General features: G+C 43.9%; 1 protein-coding gene across 4 annotated transcripts in view; it reads left to right on the top strand.

Annotated features, from left to right (window-relative positions):
• The window catches only part of RASSF4 (Ras association domain family member 4), a 418,821-nt gene extending 408,424 nt beyond the window's left edge, over positions 1–10,397 (top strand). For all 4 annotated transcript variants that reach the window (XM_089680018.1, XM_089680016.1, XM_089680020.1 and 1 more), the window contains one exon: positions 9,972–10,397. In XM_089680018.1, the coding sequence (XP_089536144.1) occupies positions 9,972–10,041 (70 nt within the window). In that variant the 3' untranslated portion in view covers positions 10,042–10,397. The remainder of the gene's footprint in view (positions 1–9,971) is intronic.
• The last annotated feature ends 16,820 nt before the right edge of the window (positions 10,398–27,217 follow it).

The following is a 27,217-nucleotide window of genomic DNA, read 5'->3' on the forward strand; positions in this document are numbered from 1 at the left end:
AGACATGTGTAGCCTGGTTTATTCTGTAGGTTTAACACCCAGCTGCCACACATATGACCTGGGCTCTGAGGTTGTGCCGTGAGAGCATGTAATTCCTAGCATACTGACCAAACTGTCAGCTCTCAATCCCTGTGATCCTGAGCTAGCAGAAAGGGTTCCTGATCATATGACCACTGTGTGAGCCAATCACAGCAATCAGGAAGATTGGGACTCCACCTCCTTGTGTTAAGATCCATTTAAAGGGACTCCAGGAACCAGTTGAAAGGTGTAAAGCATATTTAAAGCCAAGAACAAAAATGTAATACATTTCTGCTTACCAGTCCTTAGATGTGGTGGCTGTTTTAATTTTCATTTGTCAGGTTAAGAGCATTTTTGGCAAGTGTAGAATTGCCTGTTAATCTTGCCAGGAATGCCGCATCCACGTCACTTCCTGCAAGCCAAACTGAAATCACAAACCATTTTATCTTATCCTTCTGTGAGCTACTAATCATCCAACCCCCTATGTAATGGAGATGAAGAGGTGCAAAATAGGGTACAGCCAGAGACACCGTAACATCCAGTTGTGTTTATATTTATTTTTCTTAAAGGTGATTACAACATAAGTACACTTACATGTTTCAGCTGTAAGGCCTTAACCACTTCCTTTCCGGCGACACGCATATATTTGACCTCTCAGCGGCTGGACTTTAACGCCAAATGACCGCATTAATGCGTCTACAGGTAAACAGTTTACTATGCTGAGTGTGCTCACTGCGCACTCCCAGCACAGTAATTAAACTATCATGATAAGCTCCTGATGCATATTTGTGATCACAGCAGTCACATGATCGGAATGCCTGCCTCCCAGCATTTCCCGAAAGGGGTTAATTATAGCATGTCAGCTCTGAACAAAGCATGCCCCTGATAAACAACCCTCCCACCACATGCAAACAAGACCCAGGTGTGTGCAATTAAAACCAAAGCGGAAAAATACAAGACATCAAAAAAATTAAAATCGACACATATACAGTGCTCAGTATAAATGAGTAAACCCCTTTTGAAAAGTAAGATTTTAATAAATATCTCAATGAACACAAGAACAATTTCCACATTTTTGACAAAACTGAGATTTATAGAACATTTGTTTAGCTCATTACATGCAAGTAAGTTTAATATTATAACTTCGATTAAAAAATCTTCAGTTTTACTCAAATTAGTTGAATGAATGAAAATGAATACACCCCACAATAAAAACTACTACATCTAGTATTTTGTATGACCTCCATGATTTGTAAGAACAGCACCAAGTCTTCTAGACGTAGACTGAACAAGTTGGAGACATATTGCAACATGTATCTTTTTCCATTCTTCAAGAACAACCTCTTTTACAGCCTGAATGCTGGATTGAGAGTGATGCTCAACTTGTCTCTTCAGGATTCCCCATACATAGGTCTTCGATTTGGTTCAGATCAGGAGACATGCTTGGCCACTGAATCGCTTTCACCCTGTTCTTCTTCAGAAATGTAACAGTGGCCTTAGATGTGTTTTGGATCATTGTCATGTTGGAAAAGTGCACGACAACCAAGTGCACGGAGTGATGGTAGCATCTTCTCTTTCAATATAGAGCAGTAAATCTGTGATGTTATGATACCATCAATGAAATGCAGCTCCCCAACACCAGCAGCACTCATGCAGCCCCACAGAAGGACACTGCCACCACCATGTTTCACTGTAGGCACCGTGAATTTTTCTTTGTACTCCTCACCTTTGTGACACCATACATTTTTTAAGCCATCAGTTCCAAAAACAGTCCCAGTAGTCTTCTTTTTCAGCATGGGCCCCGGCAAATTCTAAGCAGGCTTTTTTTTGCATAGGCTTTAGGAGAGGCATCCTTCGTAAACAAAGCCTATGCATGCTATTCCTCTGCAATGTACGCAGTGTCACCCCAGTTTGGCTTTCTACTTCTTTAGATAACTGCAGTTAACTTGCATGGCGATTTTCTTCAACCCTTCTCAGAAGACACTCCTGTTGAGGTGTTAACTTCCATTGATGACCTGGACATCTCTGTGAGATGGTTGCACTTACATCTTCGTTACATATTTGTATCACTTTTGCTACAGTATTATGTAAAATATTTTCTTTCTCAGGCCTTGTGGCATTTCTCTTTCATGTAGTGCCATTGCTGACAGCAATTAAATGGGAAGGGGTTTTCTTTAAGTAACTCCCATTTATTATCAACTGTCTGCTGGACACCTTTTTAATGAATAATTAGACTCACCTGTAGTTGAATTCTTGTTAATTAGGAATTTGTTGCCTAAAATGTAGCTTTGCTCCTAAGACTTTCATGTATTAATTTTTGTAAAATGGTCTTGCATGAATTTGTTAGGAAAAATACTTTTTTTGTGTGTTCAAATTAACAAATCTTGTTTGCAATCAATGGCCTGCATTTGTGGGAGTATTTTGTAGTATAGCGTCCCATAGAAAATGTTAATTCTGCAAGGAAAGGTTTTCTGACAAATCTGTTGGGTTGTATTCATTTATGCTGAGCACTGTATAAGTTAATAAAAAAATGTTAAGTGAGTAAAACAAGGGAGCCAATGCGTAATTGGAATCTGATATATCAGTTCATAAATGTGACTAAACAATACCCCATATATAAGAGCATATAAACATATAAATAAATATGTGCATTGAAATATATGGACATGCATCTGTGTGCTCATAGCTAACTATAACAGACAGAAACCATGCGTTAACATGTATGGACATGCTTCAGTTTATTCATGGCAAACTGTAACACACAGAATGGTTGCAGGTACATCTCCACAATGTCAAAAATCATATATGGACATGCATGTCAATAGATCAAACCACACTGAAAGATAAGTAATGAGAAAATCTATCCAAAAGGTAGACTGGTAAAAGGAAAATGAAACAACAAAAACAAACAGCAAAGATCACTTCAGGAACAGGTCCATGTTCCATCTTTGGTTAAGACCCAGTGGGGTTCTAGTGTGAAGTGTGAAAATCCACCAAACTTACTTTTCAAGGAGCTTGTAATGGATATCCACCCCTCTTGGTAAATTAAATACACGCTCCACTTCACAAAAAGAGAATTAACTCATATTACCTGTGTGTGTCTTTGAAATGTTTGGAAGCGTCAGATATGTTTCTAGCATTTGGATTCAAAGAAACTTTGTAGTGTTCCATTATTCTTGTTCTAATGGGTCTAACAGTACAACCAACATATTGGAGTGTACATAAGGTACACTCTACAAGACAGACAACATTTCCTGGACCCACAATTGATGTAATGTTGAATGGAGTGTTCTGCATTAGTGACTCCAGCGTAAGATGTACACTTTTATCACATTAGTGACAGGCACTCAGACCACAGCAATATGAGCCAAGAGTGTCTATGATGTTGAGCATGAACAGGCTCAGGAACAACATTATTATTACACAGTATTTATATAGCGCCAACGGTTTGCTCAGCGCTGTACATTACAATGGGAGACAAAACATGAGACAATACAGTAACAATACAATAAGATACATGAGGGGTTCGAGTGCCCTGCTCCTTGGAGTTTACAATCTAGGAGGGAGGGGAGAGTAGTACAGGAGGAAATAGCGGTGGGGGTGGAGTGGTGGGGAAAGCGGAGGTGATCAGCAGTTAGGTGAGGGCAGGGTAGGCTTCTCTGAAGAGATGGGTTTTCAGGGTGCGCCTGAAGGTGAGGAGGGTAGGTGACAGTCTGATGGATTGGGGTAGTGAGTTCCAGGGGATGGGGGAAGCCCTGGAGAAGTCCTGGAGATGGGCATGGGAGGAGGAGACCAGGGAACTGGAGAGTAGGAGGTCTTGTGAGGAGCGGAGAGTGCGTTTTGGGTGGTAGATGGATATCAGGCCGTTGATGTCGTTTGGGGCATTGTTATGAACAGCTTTGTATGTCAACATTAGTATTTTGATAGACTGAAGCGGGGATAGCCTGTGTTGGGGTAGGCCGGTGAGGAGGGAGTTACAGTAGTCAAGTCGTGATATGATAAGGGAGTGAATGAGTTGCTTTGTAGTTTCTGGAGTTAGGAACGTGCGTATTTTGGAGATGTTGCGGAGGTGGAGTCTACATGAATTTGTCAGTGATTGGATCTGGGCTGGAAAGACAGGTTGGAGTCTAGAATGACATCTAGTACTCTGGCTTGTGGGGTGGTGCTGATGGTGGCGTTGTTGGTCGTGATGGAGAGGTCGGGGGCATGGGCTGGGGGGAAAACTAGGAGCTCGGTTTTGGCAAGGTTTAATTTGAGGAAGTGGCGTGACATCCAGTCTAATATGTCGTTCAGAAGGCTAGTGATTTGGGCGGAGACTGAAGGGGTGAGGCGAGGGGTAGAGAGATAGATTTGAGTGTCATCGGCATAGAGATGGTAGTTGAAGCCGTGGGAGTGTATCAGTTGGCCAAGGGAGGAGGTGTAGATGGAGAAGAGAAGAGGCCCGAGGACAGAACCTTGCGGGACCCCAACAGAGAGGGGGAGTGAGGGGGAGGTGGCAGCATTATAGGTAATGCTGAAGGAGCATTGTGATAGATAGGAAGAGAGCCAGGAGAGAGCAGAGTCTCTGAGGCCAAAAGAGTATAGTCTTTTGAGGAGGAGGGGGTGGTCGACCGCGTCGAAAGCCGCAGAGAGGTCGAGGAGTAGTAGCACTGAGTAGTGGCCATTGGCTTTGGCGGTTAGCATGTCGTTGGTGAGTTTGAGTAGGGCAGTTTCGGTGGAGTGTAGGGGACGGAAGCCAGATTGTAGGGGATCAAGGAGCTTGTTGTCGGTGAGGTGGGAGCTTAGGCGATTATTGGCTAAGCGCTCAAGGAGTTTGGTAAAAATGACAGCAGGGAGATGGGTCTGAGGTTGTTTGGGTCGGTGGGATCCAGGGAGGGTTTTTTAAGTATGGGAGTGATGTGCGCGTGCTTCAGAGGGGAGGGGAATGTGTTAGTAGAGAGGGTGAGATTAAAGATGTGAGTGAGGGAGCGTAGGATGGAGGAGGAGGGTGATCGTAGGAGTTGTGTGGGGACAGGGTCAAGGGGGCAGGTGGTCTTCAGAGAAGACCTTAGTGACCTCTTCGGTGGTAACGGGGTCGAAGGAGTGGAGTGTTGAGGGGGTTTTAGCGTGAGGAATGTTGGGCGGGGTGGAGGTCTGGACAGTGGTGAGGTCGAAGGAGAGGAGTGTTGAGGGGGTTTTCGTGTGCAGGATGCTAGTTGGGGCAGAAGTCTGAGCAGTGGTGATGTCCCTGCGAATTGCGTCAATCTTGCTTTGGAAGTGGTTAGCAATCTCGTGGGCGGTGAGTGAGGTACTAAGTGGAGGTGGGGGCGGAGAGAGCAGGGAGTTGAAGGTGGAAAAGAGCCGGCAAGGGCTGGAGGAGAGGGTATTGATGAGGGTTACAAAGTAGGCTTGCTTGGCAGTATGGAGGGAGGAAGTGTAGGTGAGGAAGGCGGATTTATATCGGGTGAACGCTTGCTGGGATCTGGTTTTGCGCCATAGTCGCTCTAGCGCGCAACTGCGTCGCTTGAGGTTTTTGGTATGGTCATTCTGCCAGGGTTGAAGCGGTCGGGGTCTAATGTTTCGTGTGGTTAGGAGTGCTAAGGAGTCAAGAGCAGATGACAGTGAGTTGTTATAAACAGTAGTGGCCAGGTCAGGGCAGGACAGGGGAAGGATACTGTCGTAGAGTTGGTCAGGTGCAGAGGGGAAGGGGGCAGGGTTCAGGTTGCGGAGGTTTCGGCTGGTGATGGTTTGACGTTTGGGGGGGTAGGTGTAAGAGGACGAGGAGACGGAGAAGGTGATGAGGTTGTGGTCATAGAGGGGAAAAGGGGTGTTTGTGAGGTTGTGGGGGGTGCAGAGATGAGAGAAAACAAGGTCCAGGGTGTTCCCGTCGGAGTGGATGGAGGACTGTACGCACTGTGCGAGTGCAAAAGAGGAGGTTAGGTGGAGGAGTTGGGACGTGGCCGGGCTATTGCTCAGAGGAGAGAAAGGAGGGTAACCAGGCAGAGAAGTCGTCAAGGAAGCGGGATACGGGTCCAGGGGGACGATAGATTACTGCAATTCTCAGGGGGATTGGAGAGAATAGTCGGATGCAGTGGGCCTCAAAGGAGGAGAAGGATAGAGAGGGAGGGTTTGGGAGGACTTGGAAGGTGCTCTGTGGTGACAGGAGCATACCATCCCCACCACCTTTCCGACCGCTGGGTCTGGGTGAGTGGGTCCAGGTGAGACCTCCATAGGAGAGTGCTGCAGGGGAGGTAGAGTCGGTGGTTTGGATCCAGATTTCGGTGATCGCCAGGAGGTTGAGGGAGCGGGAGACAAAGAGGTCGTGGATGGCGGTACGTTTGTTGCAAACCGAATGGGCGTTTAGGAGTGCACACAAAAACAGAGAGTGGTTTTGGAGAGCAGGGGGACCGGTATTAGGTTGAGGGGGTTGCGGCAGTTCGTGGAAGTAGATGGGTGCCTTGTGGGTGAGTGAGGTGGAGGAGGACCGAGGTTTCGGGGAGATGTCCCCCGCGGTTAGGAGGAGGAGAAGGGTAAGAAAGGTGGCATGGGAGGGGGATCTGCAAGAGCATGTGATTCTACCATTGGTGGCGTTCTGGTCAGTGGGAGAGTGGAGTAACAGGAGGAGGTGGTGACAGCCGTAGAGGGGAGATGGAAGCAGTGAGGGCGTAATGTATAGTTGTTTGGGAGCAGCGGGGGTGGAGAGAAGATATTTTGGGGACGGAGGAGAAGAGTATGAGGAGGAGGAGTACAGGTGGCATTTTAGAGAGGTAAACGAAGTGGCAGACAAGTGAGGTGAAAGACTCTCAGGGCGCTTGGCTGTAGATAGTCGTCGTGCAGTGGCGTTGTACCTTTCTGTGACGAGTTCTCGGATTGGGATGGGTAGAGTTGAGTTTGGCTTGAGGAGGTGCGGGGTGGACGTCCGCAGTGGAAGTATTTCCGGGGGTCATTGGATGGGCTTTGGGTCAGGGCAGGGTTGCGCCGGGGCAGGCAATGGTAGGCCTCGCCAGGCTGAGGTCGTCTGCTGAGTTCGACGGCGTGGAAGCAGGCTCGCTTCTGGTCCCTCTGTTGTTATTAGGGCGGCAGGAGACCGGTGGGCGGCCTGATTGGGCGCTGTAGGCCGCATGCTGGCGACCGGGTTGGGCGCTGTAGGGGAGGCCTTCAAAGCTCGCCCTGTTGCTGGGTGCTGGTTGTTGGGTGCTGGCTGTTACCGGTAATCCTGTTTGCTGGGTGCAGGGTGGCCTGGAGTGGCCCCTGGGCCAATGGGTGCTGGCTGCTGCAGGGTGCTGAGTGGCCTGGAGTGGCCCCTGGGCCGAGGCTGGGTACTGGGTGCTGGCTGTTGCAGGGTGCTGGGTGGCCTGGAGTGGCCCCTGGGCCAATGGAGAGGGCCAGGGGCCACTGGGAGTCAACCTCCGGAGCAGGTAAGTCAGCAGGGGCCGGGGGGCGGAGCAGCGGCGATCCGAGCCGATGATCGGCGTTCCGGTTCGGCAGTGGCAAAAATTGAGGCCGCGGCTTCGTAGGCCGCCGTAGGGTGTAAATCCCGGAGCTCCGGGATTGGATCGAGAATGGCCCAGCACCCCTCCCTGGGTGCTTCTATGGGGCCGCAGGGTCGCGAGGGCCCCTCCGGAGTCCGCTGCCTCCCGGATGGCTCCGTCATATTGCCATATTGCCGTCATATTGCCATATTGCCAAGGGTTGGGGACCAGTGGCTAGAGAATTTGCACCCATTCCTTAAGACAGGGAACAAATCTTTGTCTGTATAAAGTACAGACGAAAAACAGAGGGGATACAAGAATACAAAGACTTAATGTCTATTGTGACCCACAAGTAATTTTGTTGCCAACAAAGCTTTTTTGTAACTTTCAAATTAAGCAATTCGTTCTAACTAGCTCTTCCACTTATTCATGGATCAGCTTACCACGTTTGAACATCTCTGTGAGAAAGACCCACACATTCACAAACAGATCTCCACCCTATGCCACACAATGCTCTCCATGCTATTCTAAGGACCTCCGTTCTGTTAACAAGTGGGAGTCACACCTTGGTGTTCCTTTTGAATCAGAAGATTTAAATGCTATATGGTTGGCCACTAAAACCTACTCTGTGAATGTTGCCACACTGGAGGCCTCATTCAAGGTCCTTTCCTGCTGGTACATAGTGCTTTTTGGGACCTGGAAAAGCACCTACGTGTCTGCTGGACGTACCCTATAGCTCACAGGTTTTGGATCAAATTTCTATTCTTCTCTGCACAGTGCTGGGCAGATCTATTGCTCTGGACCCTGCTATAGTGATGCTTAATCCATGCCCCCCAGACATTATACTGCTCAATTTAAGCTTCTTTTACAAATTACAACAGCTGCTAAGCAGACATGATTCATGGCAAGATTGATGCCACCCTGCGTGACAGTGTCTTTAAATCTGCTGAAATTTGGCAGCCCTGAATAGATGTCTCTCCACTAACTTTGATTCCACATTGTTGACCAATAAAGATGTGCGCCAGGATTGTGTTGCTACTAGTGGCGATCCTACTACAACATATGGAGCCCCCCCCCTTCACTCACCTCATTCCTCCTTACCCAGCTACTTACCTCTTAGTCCTTCCTTCTTGTTTTTTAAACTCATTTATAAAGGACACCATGTTATTGGCATGGGCATAGTACTTTTTATCTCATAATTTTCAGCTGTACTATACATTTATCAGGACTAGCCTGAGAAGTCTCAGCTTGCTGTTCATAGTCAATGCTCAGCTTTACATGTCCTGCTTTACCTGAATTTTATATGTGTACTTTGAAAACCTGAATAAAAATCTTTTGAATAGAAGAAAAGTTTATTAAATACACTTTAAAGATGTATTAATCATTACATTCAGTAAATGCATTAATTTGTATATTGTATATATGCCTGGCATTCAACTGTAAAGCAGAATTCCAGCCAAAAAAAATATATTCTATTAAAAGATGAAAAACCATGATTTTGCTGCAATATTGTCTTTCAAGCCACAGTTGTCCCATGAAGCACTCCTATCTTTAGTGTTGGTGGTCAAGCACTATAGCTGACTTTGTGTTCTTTACCTATAGCAGCCCCCTTTCCCATAAGGAGAGCAGGCCCACCGGTACTCGGTTGCCCTCAGGTCTAATACACAATGCTATAGTGCCTGGCTACCACATCAGGGCAGGCATGACCTAAGCACAGTCAACAGGAACTTGCGATTGTCAGACAGGCAGAGTAGTCCAGTGGCAGTCCAAGTTCATGGCAGGCAACTTTCAGAGAGTAGTCAGTGTGAAATCTGTTGTGAAAAGGCAGGCAGAGTTCAGAGAGTATTCCAAAGTCCAATCCAAGTTTTATACCAAGGAAATTCAAACTAGCTGGCAGGCTGGGGATCAGATGAAGGCTAAGGTCAGGGTACGGGAAACAGGAAGCTTGAAGCACATGTTGCAAACACAAGCATGACATTAGGGGCTTAACAGGCCTAAAACAGGTTTGGTCTTTACCCAGAGGCTGTGTCTGCATTAATCACCCTGCAGGTGGACAGTCAGATAGGGAGCGTGCAGCTCAATCAAAAGCAGGATGCTGGAATGAGACCAGCTGTTGCCATGGAACATGAGAGTTACATTCTCCTGACAGAATATTGTTTTTGCTTTTTGTAACAGTTGCTTGCTTAGAAGGTTTCCAACAATTTGTAACTTCTCTTTGGGCATAATAGCAGCTCAGGCTAATGGAGACTCACAAAACAAAAGCAGGCTGACTATTGCAAGGGGTACTTGAAGTTGAGAGCAGCATTGGCTGTTCTACGACTGTTGATGGACAACCCAACTAAGGGTTATTATTTATTTTATCCATGTTGTATTTATTTGCTCAAAGTAAGTAAATGTTTTTACTAGGTAAAACTGTTTTTAACATTGATGGTGGTTAATGTAATTGACGCATAATGTGAAGTTACCGTCTAAAAACACTCACAGGATATTTCTCTTCCATAGGTACAATGCACTCCGCTTGATGATGTTACAACGGTTAGAGGAACTAACAAGCTATGAGAGCTATGCATAAAGAAAACACAAGAGATGAGAATATGAAGAAAGTTGGATGTTACATCTGCCATACCATGGACCTTACAGCTCAGAAACTCATCACACTATAAATTAGTTGTATGTTTACATATAACAATGTGAACTATATTCTACCTTTTACTTTGACAACACATGCAGTCTGAGCCTTTAAGCTTTTCTCAGGATATACTGATCACAGCTGCCTCATTACTGATATAATGCCAGGAAACTATCTCCAAACTATTCATGCATCACACATCTGTGTTGTGATCAGGAAAGTAGAAATGTGTACTTTCATCATAAACCAAAAGTGATAATAAAATTTTTTTTATTCTTGAAATAAAAAGGTTATACTTATGACGTTGCACAGAACAGTTCCTTACCTCAATTTTGGCAGTCCTGCACTAGCACTGTCTCTTCCTCTTTCCTCCGGGTTCCTCCTTAGCAAGCCATGTACTATGGGGGCATCCATGTGTGCAGAGTCCTGAGCCAGGCTGTGTGCGTCTATAAACACACACAGCGTAGGAAAAGTATTCCCCTGCTTCCTCCTCACAGGAGTTAAACTGTCAGCAGCAAAACCCTATGGCTCCAGCTGCTCTGTTTCTCTTGTGGGTCTAGGAAGTGAGAAGAATGGTGCTGTAGTTTGGACAGCAGTGGAGCAGTGAATGGAGTCAAGTAAGTGTTTAGCGATGGAGGGGAGAGGAAAAGAAAGATAGTAATTAGTTTTTTACCTTATGCACGGAATGCATTAAGGTAAAAAAAATAGACATTAGAACCACCTTAAACCCTTCCCACTTAACCCCGACATCCCTTTAACTGAGCTAAATTTTCCTGTAGGTGGGAAGGTCTGACTGCTCACATGACCACTGTCCCACCAGCTCCCCGATCATTACTAGAAACCGGGAACTGTCTTTGACAGCTCAGTCACTGTACTGGGAGTGCACAATGAGCATGCTGTCAGCACAGAAATTTATGCCATCCATGGAGGCAGATGTACAGTGTGTGGCTGTTAAAGCCCACACTCTTTGCCACCCCACATATGGATTACATGGACAGCAAGAGGTTAACATTTCTGCAGGTTTTCAAAATTTATATTTAACACGGAACTGAAGGCATTTTTCTAAAACCTGGGAGCTGCCAGGGTATTTATCACAGAAGAGACATGCAATGTCTTTTTTTGCAATAAAAATATACATACCTATCTGTTTTCAGAGATCTAACTGAGCTGTCCATGCCCACTGCCCCAAAGAAGTAACCTCAAAATACCACCTTGGCACCAAAAGCCCACTTTTTTAAGGGAACCCTTGCAGAAAAAAAAACTAGCAGTCTCATTGAACATAAAATAAAAATATACCTCCCAAAACAAATACCCCCCCCCCCAAATAATACCCCCTGAAACAAAAATCTAGTTTTTAAGGGAAATTTTGCTTCCCAAATAGAGAAAAAACAGAATACCTCCACTCTGAAAAAGCCAATTTGTTAAAAGGGAAGGCTTACAGCAGCAGAAGAAAAATGTTAGATGGCACAGCAGCTAAAAGTGATCAACAAAATCAAATCTCAACCACAAATACATTTGATGATAAAAAAAATCTGACAATAATGAGAAAAAAGGCAGCAAAGTTGACTGTCCAAAAAGCTATCAATCAGAAATATTCTTATGCATTTTTCAGCTTTCCCTATTGTTTCCTTACAACAGCTTCCAATTTGCGGACACTATGTCTGCTCTCTTCCTTTCTTTTTTTTTATAGTTAGTGGGCTGGCATAACTTTATCCCTGGTATAAATCAAATGACTGCAAGATATAACAATTGAGATGAATAGGTGCTATGCTCCTAACAGGCTCTTTAAACTAATGGTTAATGGCATCTCTATATGGCGGCAACTGGCTTCAGTGCCACTTTCCTCCAAATTAGTACCTCTACTCTTGGGTTGGAATGTTTGTATATAAGAAGTATGATTTTACTGGTGACATTTGTTAGCTATTACCGATTCTGCAAATTCAGGTGATGATGGCAAATGTTACAAGTGATTAGAGACCATAAAAAGAAATAAATCTCCTTTCACAAATACTATATCTCTAAAGCAGGACCATGCAGTGAAGGGATGTCATGTTGAGTGGGAAGTGATTTGCTTGGATAGTGAATCGGGTCACACTGAGTGGAAAATACAGTCAGGTCCATAAATATTGGGACATCGACACAATTCTAACATTTTTGGCTCTATACACCACCACAATGGATTTAAAATGAAACGAACAAGATGTGCTTTAACTGCAGACTGTCAGCAGTTCACCTGATTTGGATGTACCTACACCGTTCACCTGATTTGGATGTAAATATCCTCAAATTAAAGCTGACAGCCTTCAGTTAAAGCACATCTTGTTCGTTTCATTTCAAATCCATTGTGGTGGTGTATATAGCCAAAAATGTTAGAATTGTGTCGATGTCCCAATATTTATAGACCTGACTGTATGCGCTGCCTTTTTCAGTACTGTGGAGAAAAATTCCCCAAATATTCTTTTCTTAAATACATGTGCTTGCTTCTAAATTAACACAAATCCCTTTTATACGAGTAGCTTTAATGTAAAAAAAACTTTGCTAATTACATAGCTACATAGTTGGCAAGGTTGAATAAAGACAAGTTCATCCTGTGCTAATGGGGAACAAACATTTATATAAGGTTATAATGTATAATTAGAATACAAAAATGTACTGTACAGACTTGTAGATCTTTTATGTAAAGTAACTTGTATTTTTAAATGTTTTCTTTTTTTTGCATTGAATGTAATCACTTTGAGGATGCCTCAACAAGATTTACTTGCAGTTTAGAAAAAGAAAATAATATATTAGGGTTGATTTACTAAAACTGGAGAGTGCTAAATCTTGTGCAGCTCTACATTTGCCAATCAGCTTCCCGGCTTTATTATCAAAGCTTAATTGAACAAGTTGAAGTTAGAAGCTGACTGGCTACCATGTACAGCTGCACCAGATTCTGAGTGAACCAGCTTATTAAATAAACCACATTGTGTTTCCCTGTAGTTAGCACGACCTGATTCTCTTAGGGCAAATACGCTGTAGTCTCAGTTCACAAACGCATAACCCATGGAACAATTTTTTTTACAACTTTAGACTTTTATGAAAAAGGACAGCCTAGCAAAGAGTTAGGCCTCATGCACACTGGATATCTTTATGCTGCTAGTAGGGGCCTCCAACATTTTTTTTTTTTTTTTGCCTCTAAATGCACCAGCATGTTAGCCTCTGTGTCCATGCACACATAAGCATTTACTGACAGAAGGAAAAAAAAACAATGTCAGCGTGTCCAGGAGCAGCAGCGTTTTGGCAATAATAATTTATTCTGGCCAATGAAATTAATCTCCAAGCACTTGACGTGCTAAATGCATTTACACATTTATAAGCATCAAGTGTTTTTTCTGCCAAAACGCTGCTGCCATGTGGAAATGCATCTAGGAGAGATGGCCAAACATCCACTGTGCATGAGGCCATAATGTGGTAAAAAGTGGGTTTGGCTACATAGCGCTGAACACTGAGTGTAATTTAAAGGGGTCATCTTAATCTACACTCAGAACACAATGCATTTGTTTGTCCCAGCCCTTGTACTACTGCCTGACTACTTAGTAACTAGTGGGGGTATTTAAGATACAGCACAACATAAAGAATGCAGCACATAAGTTTATGTAACAGCGCTCCTTACATGTATGCTCAGTGAAGGGAAAAAATGCCCTGGCATGTGTGAACAGTAGATGAATGGAAAAAAATGCCCAACTAACAATGGTCAATGGAAGCAAAAATACCCAGAGTAATTGGGCAGTAGAAGAAAAATTAAATGCCCTGCTGTTGGTGGTGGGTGGGAGGAAAATACCTGATGTTACTACAGGAGCCTATAGTCTATGGCAGGCATCACTAAATGGTGGACTGCGGTCCAGATCCGGACCCAGAAACATTCCTTTCTGGACCGCAGCCTCACCAAATAGTTGTCTGAATGTCCTCTCCCTACCGGAGGCTCCACCGCCTGCTGCTATTATCCTCAAGGAAAGGCACATCATTTGAGGCGCAGCAGGTCTGTCCCTTCCATAACATTGCAGCACTGCCCCCTTCCTCCCCCCCCCTCCCCACACTGTCCTACCTTATTCACACAAGATGGGAAGCACGTCAGGTCTGGACATGGGGCTGAACTTCTCATATTCGGAAGTGGCTGATTGGTCATGTGTGATTGGTTGCTAGGCAGTGGGGTGGTCTAATCATTTACCCGCCTTTAACATGAAAAGTACCGCCCTATGTCCAGACCTGCCGTGCTTGCCGTCTTGTGTAAATAAGGTAGGACAGTGTGGGAAGGGGGGAGTGCTGCAGTGTTATGAGAGGAACATGAATCTGTAATATGTTTGTAATTGGGGGGGGTCTGTGATGGAGGGGATCTATAATGAGAGGGGGTCTGTGATGGAGGGAATCTTTGATGAGGGTATCCGTGATTTGGGGGGTCTGTGATGGGAGGGTCTTTGATTGGGGGTCTGTGATGGAGCAGTTGGTGATGGGGAGGGGGCTTGTGATGGGGGTAGGGGGTCGGTGATGGGGGCAAATCTGTGATGGGTCGGTGAGTGATGTAAAAGTAGGGGAATGGAGGTGGGGGGAGGAACTGTGATGTGAGGGATCTGAGTCATAGCACCAAAATGACACTCGGACCTCCACTGGAAGAAAATGTTATTGACTGGACCCCCGTGAATTTTAATTCAGTACCCCTGGTCTATGGTATACTTTAAACAGTGCTGTCTTCATGGTGACAATAAGTGTGAGTTTTCATGAGGCTTGTATTGGGGAAGGCATAAAAAAGTAATGTAGTGTGGTGATGACAAAAACACGTCAGTAAGATAAAATAGTAGTTATTTTGAGCAGTGTTTCTCAACCTTTTTTCAATCAAGGCACCCTTCAAAATGGACAGCCCCGAGGCACCCTTTAAAATTATGGGCAGTCTTGAGGCACTCATTTTTAAATTTGAAAAACCATTCTAATAGTTTAATATACCACAGCAACATCCACACATGTAGGACACCCAATATTAGAGGTGAGTTATTCTTCTAAAGCAAATTCACTTTTGCACACTGGTACTGACTAGTATTCTGGTGTTTCTCTTCTCCAACAGTTTTTCTCCATCACTGAGCTAAGGTGACCCCAGCACTGATGGAGAGGGGCAGGGGAGGGTCAAACTAGAATGCTGTGCAGGCAGTTGACATCCTCCTTATCAACTGATGGTGTCATTGGTTGTCAGGACGCCAGTGGCTAGAAGGTCGTAATAGTGCACAATGAAAACCTGTGGCTTTATGTAACTAAAAGGCGGGCTTGTTCCCCCCACTGGCTTGTATACAAGTTTTGGGCAATTTTAAGACATTTTGCCAAGGCACCCCAGAAGAAACCTCAAGGCACCCCAGGGTGCCTGAGCACCCTGGTTGAGAGAACGGCTAAATGTTAATTTTATTTAAAAAAATGCGTGGTTACACTAATGTTAGATTTATTATTGTGAACTCAAAATTTTTGTTGCAGAAATGGTCGTCATGGGACAAAGGGTGCTACACATCGTGCCAAACAGAGGTAACCTATGAATTAGGATGAAATATCAGACATGTCTTCCCTGTCCGTAGTTGGGGATATACCCAGGGAGCTCTACATTCTCTGAACGCATCCATTTCCAATCACACTGTATACAGTACATGGCCTTACTGTGCTGTCTGCCCCTATTTTTGTGTTTATATTCCTATACGTGTATACATTTCCTACACATATTATATTGATGATTTAAATGAATAACCTGTCTGACTTGTGTTTTAATCTCTGTCATATGTTTTGGTAGCAATAAACCAAATGCTGCTATTTAGCATACTTTATTATTACAGACTTTTTTAAATTTTCCAGCCTCATTCAGTTTTTAGACGCTGCCCCCTTTCTCCACCTATACCCACCTTTTATATGCGTAAATGGCCTTGAATCCTGCAATGTGAAATTGCCTTAGATCAATGGAGCAGGATTTGGGAGGCTGCTTCCAGATCTTCTATATGTGTAGTATATAAAGAAAAATACTTATAAAATCCTGATGTTTTCGTATAGGACTCCTGAGGTTCTCCATGCTCATAATCTGACTGTTTCTTCTGTCTGCTGGAGTTGTGGCGAGGAAACTGGCACTCTTTTCCCACATGATCTGGGCCTGTCAGTACATTGCACCCTTTTGGAGTGAGGTTCTTGCCCTACTACGGCTTCAATACACCAATAATCACATTGAACCCGTTGATTGCCAGGAACACTCACATACACAATAAACCTCCATTCCTAGTATAGTGTCTGAACAGATCAATATCTTTGGTCAGATCAGCACTATACCAGCGTTCACATTAGTATAGTGTCCCCAAAAACGCAGCATTAGCGGGATCATCCTCGAAACCTGCCAGCACCTGCGTTTTGCCCCTACGCTTACCCCCCTTCTCCCCCAGCAAGTGCAGTGTCAGTAGGTCACTGTCACTTGATACATTACACACAAAACCACAGTGTTTGCAAAATCAGGCCTGATCTCTGTTAGCACTTGCTGGTAACTTTTTTTTTTTGTAGCGGTTCAAGCAGTCCCTGACAGCCAGGTGCTCTTTTTCCTGTGAGTCGCACTAGGTACCTATAATTTTGTGGCAAATGGAAAATAATTTAATGTCAATGGAAAGGTACTCTAGTGAAGAGGCCTACAGTATTCTGAGCAAGTCAGGTGAGAGCAAAGGGGAAGACACACTGACAGAATCAGCCTCAGAATACGAACCTGTAGACAGCAGTGGCACCCTGACAGATAGCTCAGATGGTGGAGAAGAGGTCCATGCTAAGATCAGGCATACCTGACCCCGTTCCCAGGTTGCTAAGATGTTACAATCACATGATGACTCTCATATGCAGCAGAGTGCCAGTACTAGTGCCCCTCTACCTTTTGGTGACCTGCAAGCACCAGCAGCCTAGTACATCCTGGTCTTTCACATACCAACACTGCAGTATCACTTGGTGACGTGGCAAGTCCCATAAGTGCAGTACAAGCTGGTGCGGTGGCGAGCACAAGTATTGTACCGCAACCACCAAGAATTCACACACAGGCCCGTAGAGCCCCTAGTATCCTTCCGGATCTGCTTGCAAATCCAGATTGGCATCCCACAAATTCTGCAGCATCCGTACTTCCCCCATTCACTGCCCAACCCGAAATTCAGGTGGAAGCAGCAAATTTAAACACTCCCCTTGATTTTTTTGGAGCAGATTTACATGGAAGATCTGTATGCATTGATTGGGTTGGCAGCGATAAAACTGTTGTGCATATAAATTGTTTTGATCCACAAATTCAAACCTTGCCAGACCATTCACATGGAAACCCATTACGGTTTCCAAATTTAAAGTTTTTTTTGGGCCTAACCCTCAACATGGGCATTACTAAAAAAAATTAATTGCGGTTGCATTGGTCCACAGACTTGATTCATCATATGACCATGCTGCCATGGCCAGGCATAGATATGACAGTATAATGCGTTTTATGCATTTCAATGACAAGACACTCTGTTGTCCTCGGGGTGACCCTGAAATTGACCAGCTTCACAAAATTCAGCCCCTCGTAAATCGGCTTAACCAAAAATTTGCAGATGTCTATACTCCCCAGCAAAACATTGATGAGTCCTTCATTACTTTTTCTAGCCGATTTGCATTCAAAGCCCCCCGGATGCTCAGACTACATGGGGAGCAGTGGTAAGATAGTTTGGGACTTCGTGTCATCCTTTTTCCATATCGGGTACCACTTATATGTGGACAATTTTTATTCAAGCGTGCCACTATTTAGACATTTGTACAATCTTGGAATTTGTGCATGAGGCACCGTGTGACCTAATCGCCGGGGCTACCCCCAACGGCTTGTAAATACCCATCTTAGAAAGGGGGAAAAAGATTGCGTGAGAAATGAGGAATTGCTTGCAGTGAAGTGGAAGGACAAAAGGGATGTTTTCGTCCTGTCTTCCATTCACGTAGACACGACCATCCAAATTGCCATGGCAGCTGGTGTTGTTGAGAAGCCGCTCTGTGTCCATGACTATAACCTTAACATGGGAGGGGTGGACTTCAACGACCAGATGATGAAGCCATACTTGGTTTCTCAAAAAGGCAGACGCTGGTACAAAAAAGTGTCTGTCTATTTATTTCAATTGGCTCTGTATAATGCTTTTGTGCTTTGAAAAGCAATTGGACGAAGTTGGTGCTTTCTAAAATTCCAGGAAGAGAACATCACAGCCCTTTTGTATCCAGAAGGTGCTATGCCCCAAACCCCTAACCCAAATGCAGTTAGCTGACTGCATGAGAGGCATTTTCCTGATGTTATTCCTGGTACCCCAACCCAAAGGACACCCCAAAAAAGATGTGTCTGTAGCAGACATGAAATTAGGCGTAACACCTGTTTTTTTTTTTTGTCCCTCCTGTCCTGGCCAACCTGGTCTCTGCCTCAAGGACTGCTTCTGTCACTACCACACACTAATGGACTATTAGTATAGTGTACAGCACGGCACAGTTTAGGGCACATATTTACACAGGGTCTCGAAAGATGTTAGGTAGTCAGGAAACTAGCTATCGCATTTGGAGAGAGCCTACAATCTGTTTTAAAAAGTTGAAATTAAAAAAAAAAAGTAAAAAAAAAGTCCCTAAAAAAAATTAAAATTTTTAAAAACCAAAAATAGTTTTTGTTGCCATTACTGTTCTACTGTTACGCTTTTACTGTTTTATTGTTAACCATTGTTTTTTTTCTTTGCAGGAATGCCATTCAGCTGCAGCACCGACCCATTTATTCTGACAGCAACAGGAATTTACTCTCAGAATATACATAAGTCAGTGTGGGCAGCGCTGTTGGATGAGATTTTTCATCAGCAGTTAAAAAAGAGCATGGGGGTCTTGGGCGGCTGGTGGTTGGATTGCCCCTATACTTCGGCATATATATTTTATAATATTTTTTGGCACATTTCATGTGTGCCCACCATTAGAAGTGGGTGGATGCAGGGTGGTATATTCTAATGGTGGGCATACCACACACTTTTTCTGGCAGATATTTCTTCACTTTTTTTCATTCAGCCCACAGGCTGCATAAAATAAAAGAACATAGCATGTACATCCAACAAGGACCAGCGACGTACTGATACATCACTGGACTTTGAGTGGGTATACCAGGATGATGCCTGCAGCTGCTTTTACAAGCAGTGGGAGAAGATGCCCCCTTCCCCCGCTGCCTTCCACGGCCTTCTCGGGCAGTCCTGTGCCATCGGGGGAACCGGAGAATGCAGCCAGTGCTACTGCCAGCTAACCATAGAGCTGATTGGAGACCGAAATGGTGCCAATCATCTCTATAGTCTAAGAAATCAGAAGCTATGAGCATTTCATCACTTCAGATTCGCAGGATATAAACAGCGCCATTTGTAAATTGGGAAAGCATCTGATCACACTGATCTTGGTTTGATTAGATAATGTAAGGGCAGAGGAGATATCTACGGTCTGATAGACCCCAGATTTCTCAAAAAAGAATATATGACAAAGCCCATTGAAGTTATAGGGGATATTTGCATTCCATATTTGCATAAAAGTGCTAAAAAAAATATGAAAGGGACAGTGTAAAAATAATTTAAAAAATCAAAATAACTTAAAAAATAAAAAAAAAGAGCAACCTCGCCCCTCCGTGTGCATGAGCGTTGACCCCATGCCAGTATGTAAACAGCGGTTGCACCATGCTTGTGAGATATCGCCGTGAACGTCAGATCAAGGGCAGTAATTCTAGCACTAGACCTCCTCTGTAAATCTAAAATGGTAGCTTCTAAAGGCTTTTAAAACGTTGCCTATGGATATTAAAAATGTATGCAGTTTGTCGCTATTGCACGGGGCATGTACAGTTTTAAAGCATGTCATATTTGGTATCTATTTACTCGGCATACTATCATCTTTTATATTTCACCAAATGATTGGCCAATATATTGTGTTTTTGCACATTAAAAGTAAAAAAGTATATTTTAAAGAAAAAATTACGCCTGAAAAATCACTGTGCGAGTACTGTGACATAAAAAATTGCAGCACCCACCATTTTATTCACTAGGGTATCTGCTTTAAAAAATATATAATGTTTGGGGGTTTCCTAGCAAAAAATACAGATTTTTTTCATGTGAACAAAAAGTGTCAGAAAAGGCTTGGTCTTCAGGTGGTTAGAAGTGGCATAAACGTCTAATGCTGGGCATAAAATGCCCCCACCCCCCAAAATGGCCCCTTTTTGGAAAGTAGACACCCCAAACTATTTGCTGAAAGGCATGTTGAGTCAATAGAAGAATTTATTTTTTTACCACAAGATTTTGAAAAATGACGAAAAAAATTATCACTTAAATTATTTATTGCTCACACATGCCATGGGTATATGTGGAATTACTCCCCAAAATACATTCTGCTACTTCTATGGGGGTACCACATGTGAGAGACGTTTTGGGCAGTCTAGCCAAGTACAGGACCCCAAAATCCAATAAGCACCTTCAGGCTTATAAAGGGCTTTATTTCCTCATTACACTTCCTGACTACCTATCACAGTTTCGGAGGCCCTGAAATGCAGGATAGCACCAAACCCCCCAAAATGACCTATTTTTGGAAAGTAGACACCCCAAGGAATATGATAAGAAGCATGGTGAGTATTTTGCTGATCTCGTTTGTTGCCACAAGTTTTTTAGAAAATGAAGAAAGCAAAACATATTTTTTTCTTTTCTTTTTTTATATTTCAAAACCGTGTGAGAAAAAATGAGATCTACAAAATACTCACCATGCCTCTTTTTAAATTCCTTGGGTTGTCTACTTTCCAGAAAGGGGTCATTTGGGTGGTTTGGCGCTATCCTGGCATTTCAGGGCCTCCGAACCTGTGATAGGTAGTGAGGAAGTGAAATGAGGAAGTTACGCATCTTCAAGCTTTCAAAGTGGTCATTGGATTTCAGGCTCTTGTATGTGGCTAGGCTCCCAAAAAGTCTCACACATACTTGGTAGAAGTAGCAGAATGTATTTTGGGGTGTAATTCCAAATATACCCATGGATTGTGTGAGCAATATATAATTTAAGTGACAAATTTGTGTAAAAAAAAAAAAATTTGTTTTGCCATTTTCCAAAAACTTGTGGGAAAAAAATAACTCTTCCATGGAGTCAATATGCCTCTCAGCAGATAGCTTAGGGTGTTTACTTTCCGAAAAGGGGTCATTTGGGGGTGTTTGTACTGTCCTGGTATTTTACCTCAAGAAATGTGATAGGCAGCCAGAAAGTAAAAGCTGTGTAAATTCCATGATCTATACCATAGTTTGTAGTATGGGTACAGCTTTGCATGACCGCGCAATTGTCAGTTAACAACTTGCCGACCGCAGATAGCCAAATGATGGCTTCACTGCGGCCGGCTAGTTCTAGGAGGGCGTCATATGACGTCCTCCCAGAACGCGCCCTCCCGCGCAGCCCCCGGAGATCTCCATGATCGCTGTGTCCTACGGACACAGCTCAACGCGTGATGTGGTAAAAAGGCCAATCACAGCTGCCTTTTACCACGTGATCAGCCGTATCCAATCACACAGCATATCACCGGTAAATGCAGTAGCCGTTTATCGGCTGCACTTTCCTCACGCTATCACAGCGTGAGGAAAGTACTGCCGATAACCGGCAATTGTCAGAGGAAGGATCGGCACCAATCATCAGGGTACTGATGATCTGTGCCCTGATGATCAGTGCCACCCACCAGTGCCCAGCAGTGCTGTCCACAAATGCCCATCAGTGCCTAGTACTGCCACCAACCAGTGCCCATCAGTGCCGTCCAACAGTGCCACCCAGCAGTGCCGCCAGTCAGTACTGCCTATCAGTGCCCATTAGTGCCGCCTATCAGTGCCCATCATTGTTGTATATCAGTGCAGCATCTTCAGTGCCGCTTCATTAGTGCCAGCTCATTAGTGCCGCCTATCAGTACCGTCTATCAGTGTAGCCTCATCAACGCACATCAGTGAAAGAGAAAAATTACCTGTTTGCTAAATTTTATAATAGAAACAAAGAAAATCTTTTTTGTTAATAGTGCAAAAAAATAAAACACCCAGCAGCGAGTAAATACCACCAAAAGAAAGCTCTATATGTGTGAAAAAAATGATAAAAATTTCATATGGGTACAATGTTGCATGACCGCGCAATTGTCATTCAAAGTGCTGAAAGCTGGAAATTGGCCTGGGCAGGAAGGGGGGTATAAGTGCCCAGTAAGCAAGTGGTTAAACTAGAGCAGCGTTGTATAGCAAAAAAATGGCGTAAATTGCAGTATCTATACCATAGTTTGTAGATGCTATAACTTTCACACAAAGAAATCAACATACACTTATTGGGATTTTTTACCAAAAATATGTAGCAGAATACATTTTGGTCTAAATTTATGACTAACTTTTTTTACTATATATTTTTTATAGCCGAAAGTAAAAAATATTTTTTTTTCAGCATTTTCAGTCTTTTATTTTTTTTGTTTATAGCACAAAACATAAAAGGCACACAGGTGACCAAATACCACTGAAAGAAAGCTCTATTTGTGTGGAAAAAAAGGACATAAATTTTGTTTGGGTACAGCATTGTATGATCACGCAATTACCAGTTGAAATAGTGCAGCGCCGAAGAGCAAAAAAAGGCCTGGCCAGGAAGGGGGGTAAATCCTCAGGAGGGGAAGTAGTTAAGGCCGCAGAGGTGATGCCTGAATATTGAGGCTGTGCTTCAGATCTAATGTCTGTGGATTTTTGATGTGGGGGAGGTCTCTGACATCTAGTGGTGCTGCTTTGGTGTTGATGATCCTCCCTACCTATCATTCGGTCCTTTATGTTCCTTCTGCAATTGCAATGACGCCTGGGCCTTAGTTTCAACGTATGTGTATCACTGTTTTAAAGAATGATATTGGCAGCGTGGTCCTAAGGACTGTACTACGGATAACTTATCTCTTCCCCTAAGGAAGCCCAGGTTGGGCGAAACATGCAGGGAAGCACCATCTATATGCCGCAGAAAACAGTCAAGCATGTTATGATTGTCAAGATTTATTGTACCTACTTGTACCCAATATAATTTGATTGTAATAAATTGAAAAAAAAATTAAAAAACGAATCTGTTTGTTTATTTTTATGCACCTTCGAAAATTCCATAATTTGCTTTTCTTGGTTTAATTCTAATGGGGATGTGGTGCAATATGTTGATGGTCAACCACTCATCATTGTTCTAATTTTTCAGTATATTCATAACAGTACTTGCCCCTCAAGGAGCTTACATTCTAAGGTCCCTAACCCACATTCATGCATACACATACATTATCTCACAGAAGTGAGTACACCCCTCACATTTTTGTAAATATTTTATTATATCTTTTCATGTGACAACACTGAAGAAATGACACTTTGCTACAATGTAAGGTAGTGAGTGTACAGCTTGTATAACAGTGTAAATTTGCTGTCCCCTCAAAATAACTCAACACACAGCCATTAATGTTTAAACTGCAGGCAAAAAAAAGTGAGTACATCCCTAAGTGAAAATGTCCAAATTGGGCCCAATTAGCCATTTTCCCTCCTCGGTGTCATGTGACTCGTTAGTGTTACAAGGTCTCAGGTCTGAATGGGGAGCAGGTGTGTTAAATTTGATGTTATCACCGTAAAAAAAAAAGAATTGTTGCTCTACATAAAGATGGCCTAGGCCAGTGATGGCGAACCTTTTTGAGCCCGAGTGCCCAAAACTGCAACACAAAACCAACTTTTTTATGTCAAAGTGCCAACACTGCAATTAACCACTTGTCTACCGGGCACTTCTACCCCCTTCCTGCCCAGACCAATTTTCAGCTTTCAGTGCTGTTGCACTTGACAATGACAATTGTGCGGTCATGCAACACTCATTTTTTCACACAAATAGAGCTTTTTTTGGTGGTATTTAATCACCACTGGGTGTTTTATTTTTTGCACTATAAATGAAAAAAGAGCAAAAAATTAAAAACATAAAAGGTTTTCTTTGCTTCTATTACAAAATTTGGCAAACAGGTAATATTTCTTCTTTGATGTGTGTTGGTGAGGCTGCACTAATAGGCAGCACTGATGGGCATTGATGAGGCGGCACAGATAGGTAGCACTGATGAGGTGGCACTGGTGAGCATTGATGAGGAGGCACTGATGATGCACTGATATGCAGCAATGATGGGCACTGATAAGTGGCACTGACTGATAGCACCAACTGGAGGCACTGACAGACGGCTGGGCATCATTGATGGGTGGCACTGATGGGCGACACTGCTGGGCACTGACAGGTGGCACTGCTGGGCAGCACTGACAGGTGGCACTGCTGGGCAGCACTGACAGGCGACACTGCTGGGCACTGATGGGTGACACTTCTGGGCACTGATGGATGACACTGCAAGCAGTTAATCTCACCTCTGGCAGTGTCGGTGTGGCTTCCAACCCAGCAGTTCATTCCCATCCACGCTGAACACATCACCCCTGGCCCCGGAGCAGTGTGGGAGCCTCTTCCTCTCTTCCACGCCCATCCCCGGCTACATCACCCCTGGTGCCAGATCCGCATAGGAGCCGTTTTCTCTCGGCCACACCCACCCTGGCCCCAGAGACATGTGGGAGATGTAGTTTGATGGGGGTCCAGTGTGGACGAGATCTGGATGGCCGGTCAGTGTGCATGGTCCGTGTGCGCTCATCTTCCTCTTCTTCCTGGTGTGCCCACTGAGATGGCTCTGCGTGCCAGCAGTTCGCCATCACTGGCCTAGGCTGTAAGAAGATTGCCAAGACCCTGAAACTGAGCTGCAGCATGGTGGCCAAGACCATACAGCGGTTTAACAGGACAGGTTTCACGTAGAACAGGCCTCGCCATGGTCAACCAAAGAAGATGAGTGCACATGCTCAGCGTCACATCCAGAGGTTGTCTTTGAGAAACAGACGTATGAGTGCTGCCAGCATTGCTGCAGAGGTTGAAGGGGTGGGGGGTCAGCCTGTCAGTGCTCAGACTGCATCAAATTGGTCTACATGGCTGTCGTCCCAGAAGGAAGCCTCTTCTAAAGATGATGCACAAGAAAGCCCGCAAACAGTTTGCTCAAGACAAGCAGACTAAGGACATGGATTATTGGAACCATGTCTTGTGGTCTGATGACACCAAGATCAACTGATTTGGTTCAGATGGTGTCAATCGTGTATAGCGGCAACCAGGTGAGGAGTACAAAGACAAGTGTGTCTTGCCTACAGTCAAGCATGGTGGTGGGAGTGTCATGGTCTGGGGCTGCATGAATGCTGCCAGCACTGGGGAGCTACAGTTCATTGAGGGAACCATGAGTGCCAACATGTACTGTGACATACTAAAGCAGAGCATGATCCCCTCCCTTTGGAGACTGGGCCACAGGGCAGTATTCCAACATGATAACGACCCCAAACACACCTCCAAGACGACCACTGCCTTGCTAAAGAAGCTGAGGGTAAAGGTGATGGACTGGCCAAGCATGTCTCCAGACCTAAACCCTATTGAGCATCTGTGGGGCATCCTCAAACAGAAGGTGGAAGAGCGCAAGGTCTCCAAAATCCACCAGCTCTGTGATGTCATCATGGAAGAGTGGAATGGGACTCTTCCAGTGGCAACCTGTGAAGCTCTGGTGAACTCCATGCCCAAAAGGGTTAAGGCAGTGCTGGAAAATAATGGTGGCCACACAAAATATTGACACTTTGGGCCCAATTGGACTCACTTTTGTTGCCAGCGATTTAGACATTAATGGCTGTGTGTTGAGTTATATTGAGGGGACAGCAAATTTACACTGTTATACAAGCTGTACACTCACTACGTCACATTGTATTAAAGTGTCATTTCTTCAGTGTTGTCACATGAAAAGATATAATAAAATATTTACAAAAATGTGAGGGTGTACTTACTACTGTGAGATACTGTATATTTGCAAATGTGCAACTAAAATATGTTTTTAACGCACATTGTTAGAGTAATTTGTTGGGCTTTTTTGCTGGTAAGGCTGATGACACATGGGCGACTCTGATGGGGGAGATTTACTAAGACTGCACCATTCAGAATCTGCTTTTAATTTCAGCTTGTTCAATTAAACTTTGCCAATAAAACATGGAAACTTATTGGTTTCTATAACATCATGATTGACAGGTGCTACTGTCACCCACCCTACTCCTTGTCAGCATAACCTAAGTGTCAGTACACCAAATCACTGATCTCTGCTGGCACTGGATGGCTGATTGTAGTGGGGTCATGATAAGTCAGTCAGTGGTGGTAGCGAGGGCCATATTTGCTGGAGTGCTCCATGAATATGTAAAGCAATTTATATTTTTTTGACTAAATATATTTTTTTTGCCTAATACATTTTATATATACGGCAGTCATGATACATTGTTATTATTATGGGTTTTCCAGAGGGAGCTTTCCTTGCAGACTTTGTCTCAAATTGAACTTTGCCCAGTTACATAAGAAAGAGATACCAGTATATGATAGGTCATTCCACAGACTCATTAGCTTGTGTGTGTAAATTTCAGCTTGTACTATCTAGAGCTTTCTATGAGGTGTTTTACAACACAGACACTAGGTGAAGCCTGTAAGGCAAGTGAAAAGAAGCAGAGAGGTCCTCTTGCTGGCTGCATATGTGCTTAGGAAATTATCAATTGCAATGCTGGATATTCAAATAAATAATATTAACAGGGTGCCTGTTAACCTTATGCTACAGTATTAAGAAATCAGTAGTGCCGCGACCTCATTATACAACTGACCTAGCATGTTTTATACATTGAATAGTGTACCATGATTATAGGAGGCTTTGCTATAAATTGTAAAATAATATTTATTTGAATATCCAGCATTGCAATTGATAAGGACATCAATGCATTACATCATACTTGGCGCCCAATGACCAAGGGAAGGCATCAGGAATGAGGCACTGCTGCTGCATAATGGTGCAAGCATAATGTAACGCAGTGATGTCCTGCAGCAGCAGTGCCTCATTCCTGATGCCTTCCCTTGGTCATTGGGAGCCAAGTATGATGTAATGCATAGATGTCCTGCAGCAGCAGTGCCTCATTACTGATGCCTTCCCTTGGTCATTGGGTGCCAAGTATGATGTAATGCATTGATG

This window comes from Staurois parvus, unplaced genomic scaffold, assembly GCF_062004578.1.
Source record: "Staurois parvus isolate SC_StPar_1 unplaced genomic scaffold, SC_StPar_1.0 ptg000234l, whole genome shotgun sequence".
Lineage (NCBI taxonomy): Eukaryota > Metazoa > Chordata > Amphibia > Anura > Ranidae > Staurois > Staurois parvus.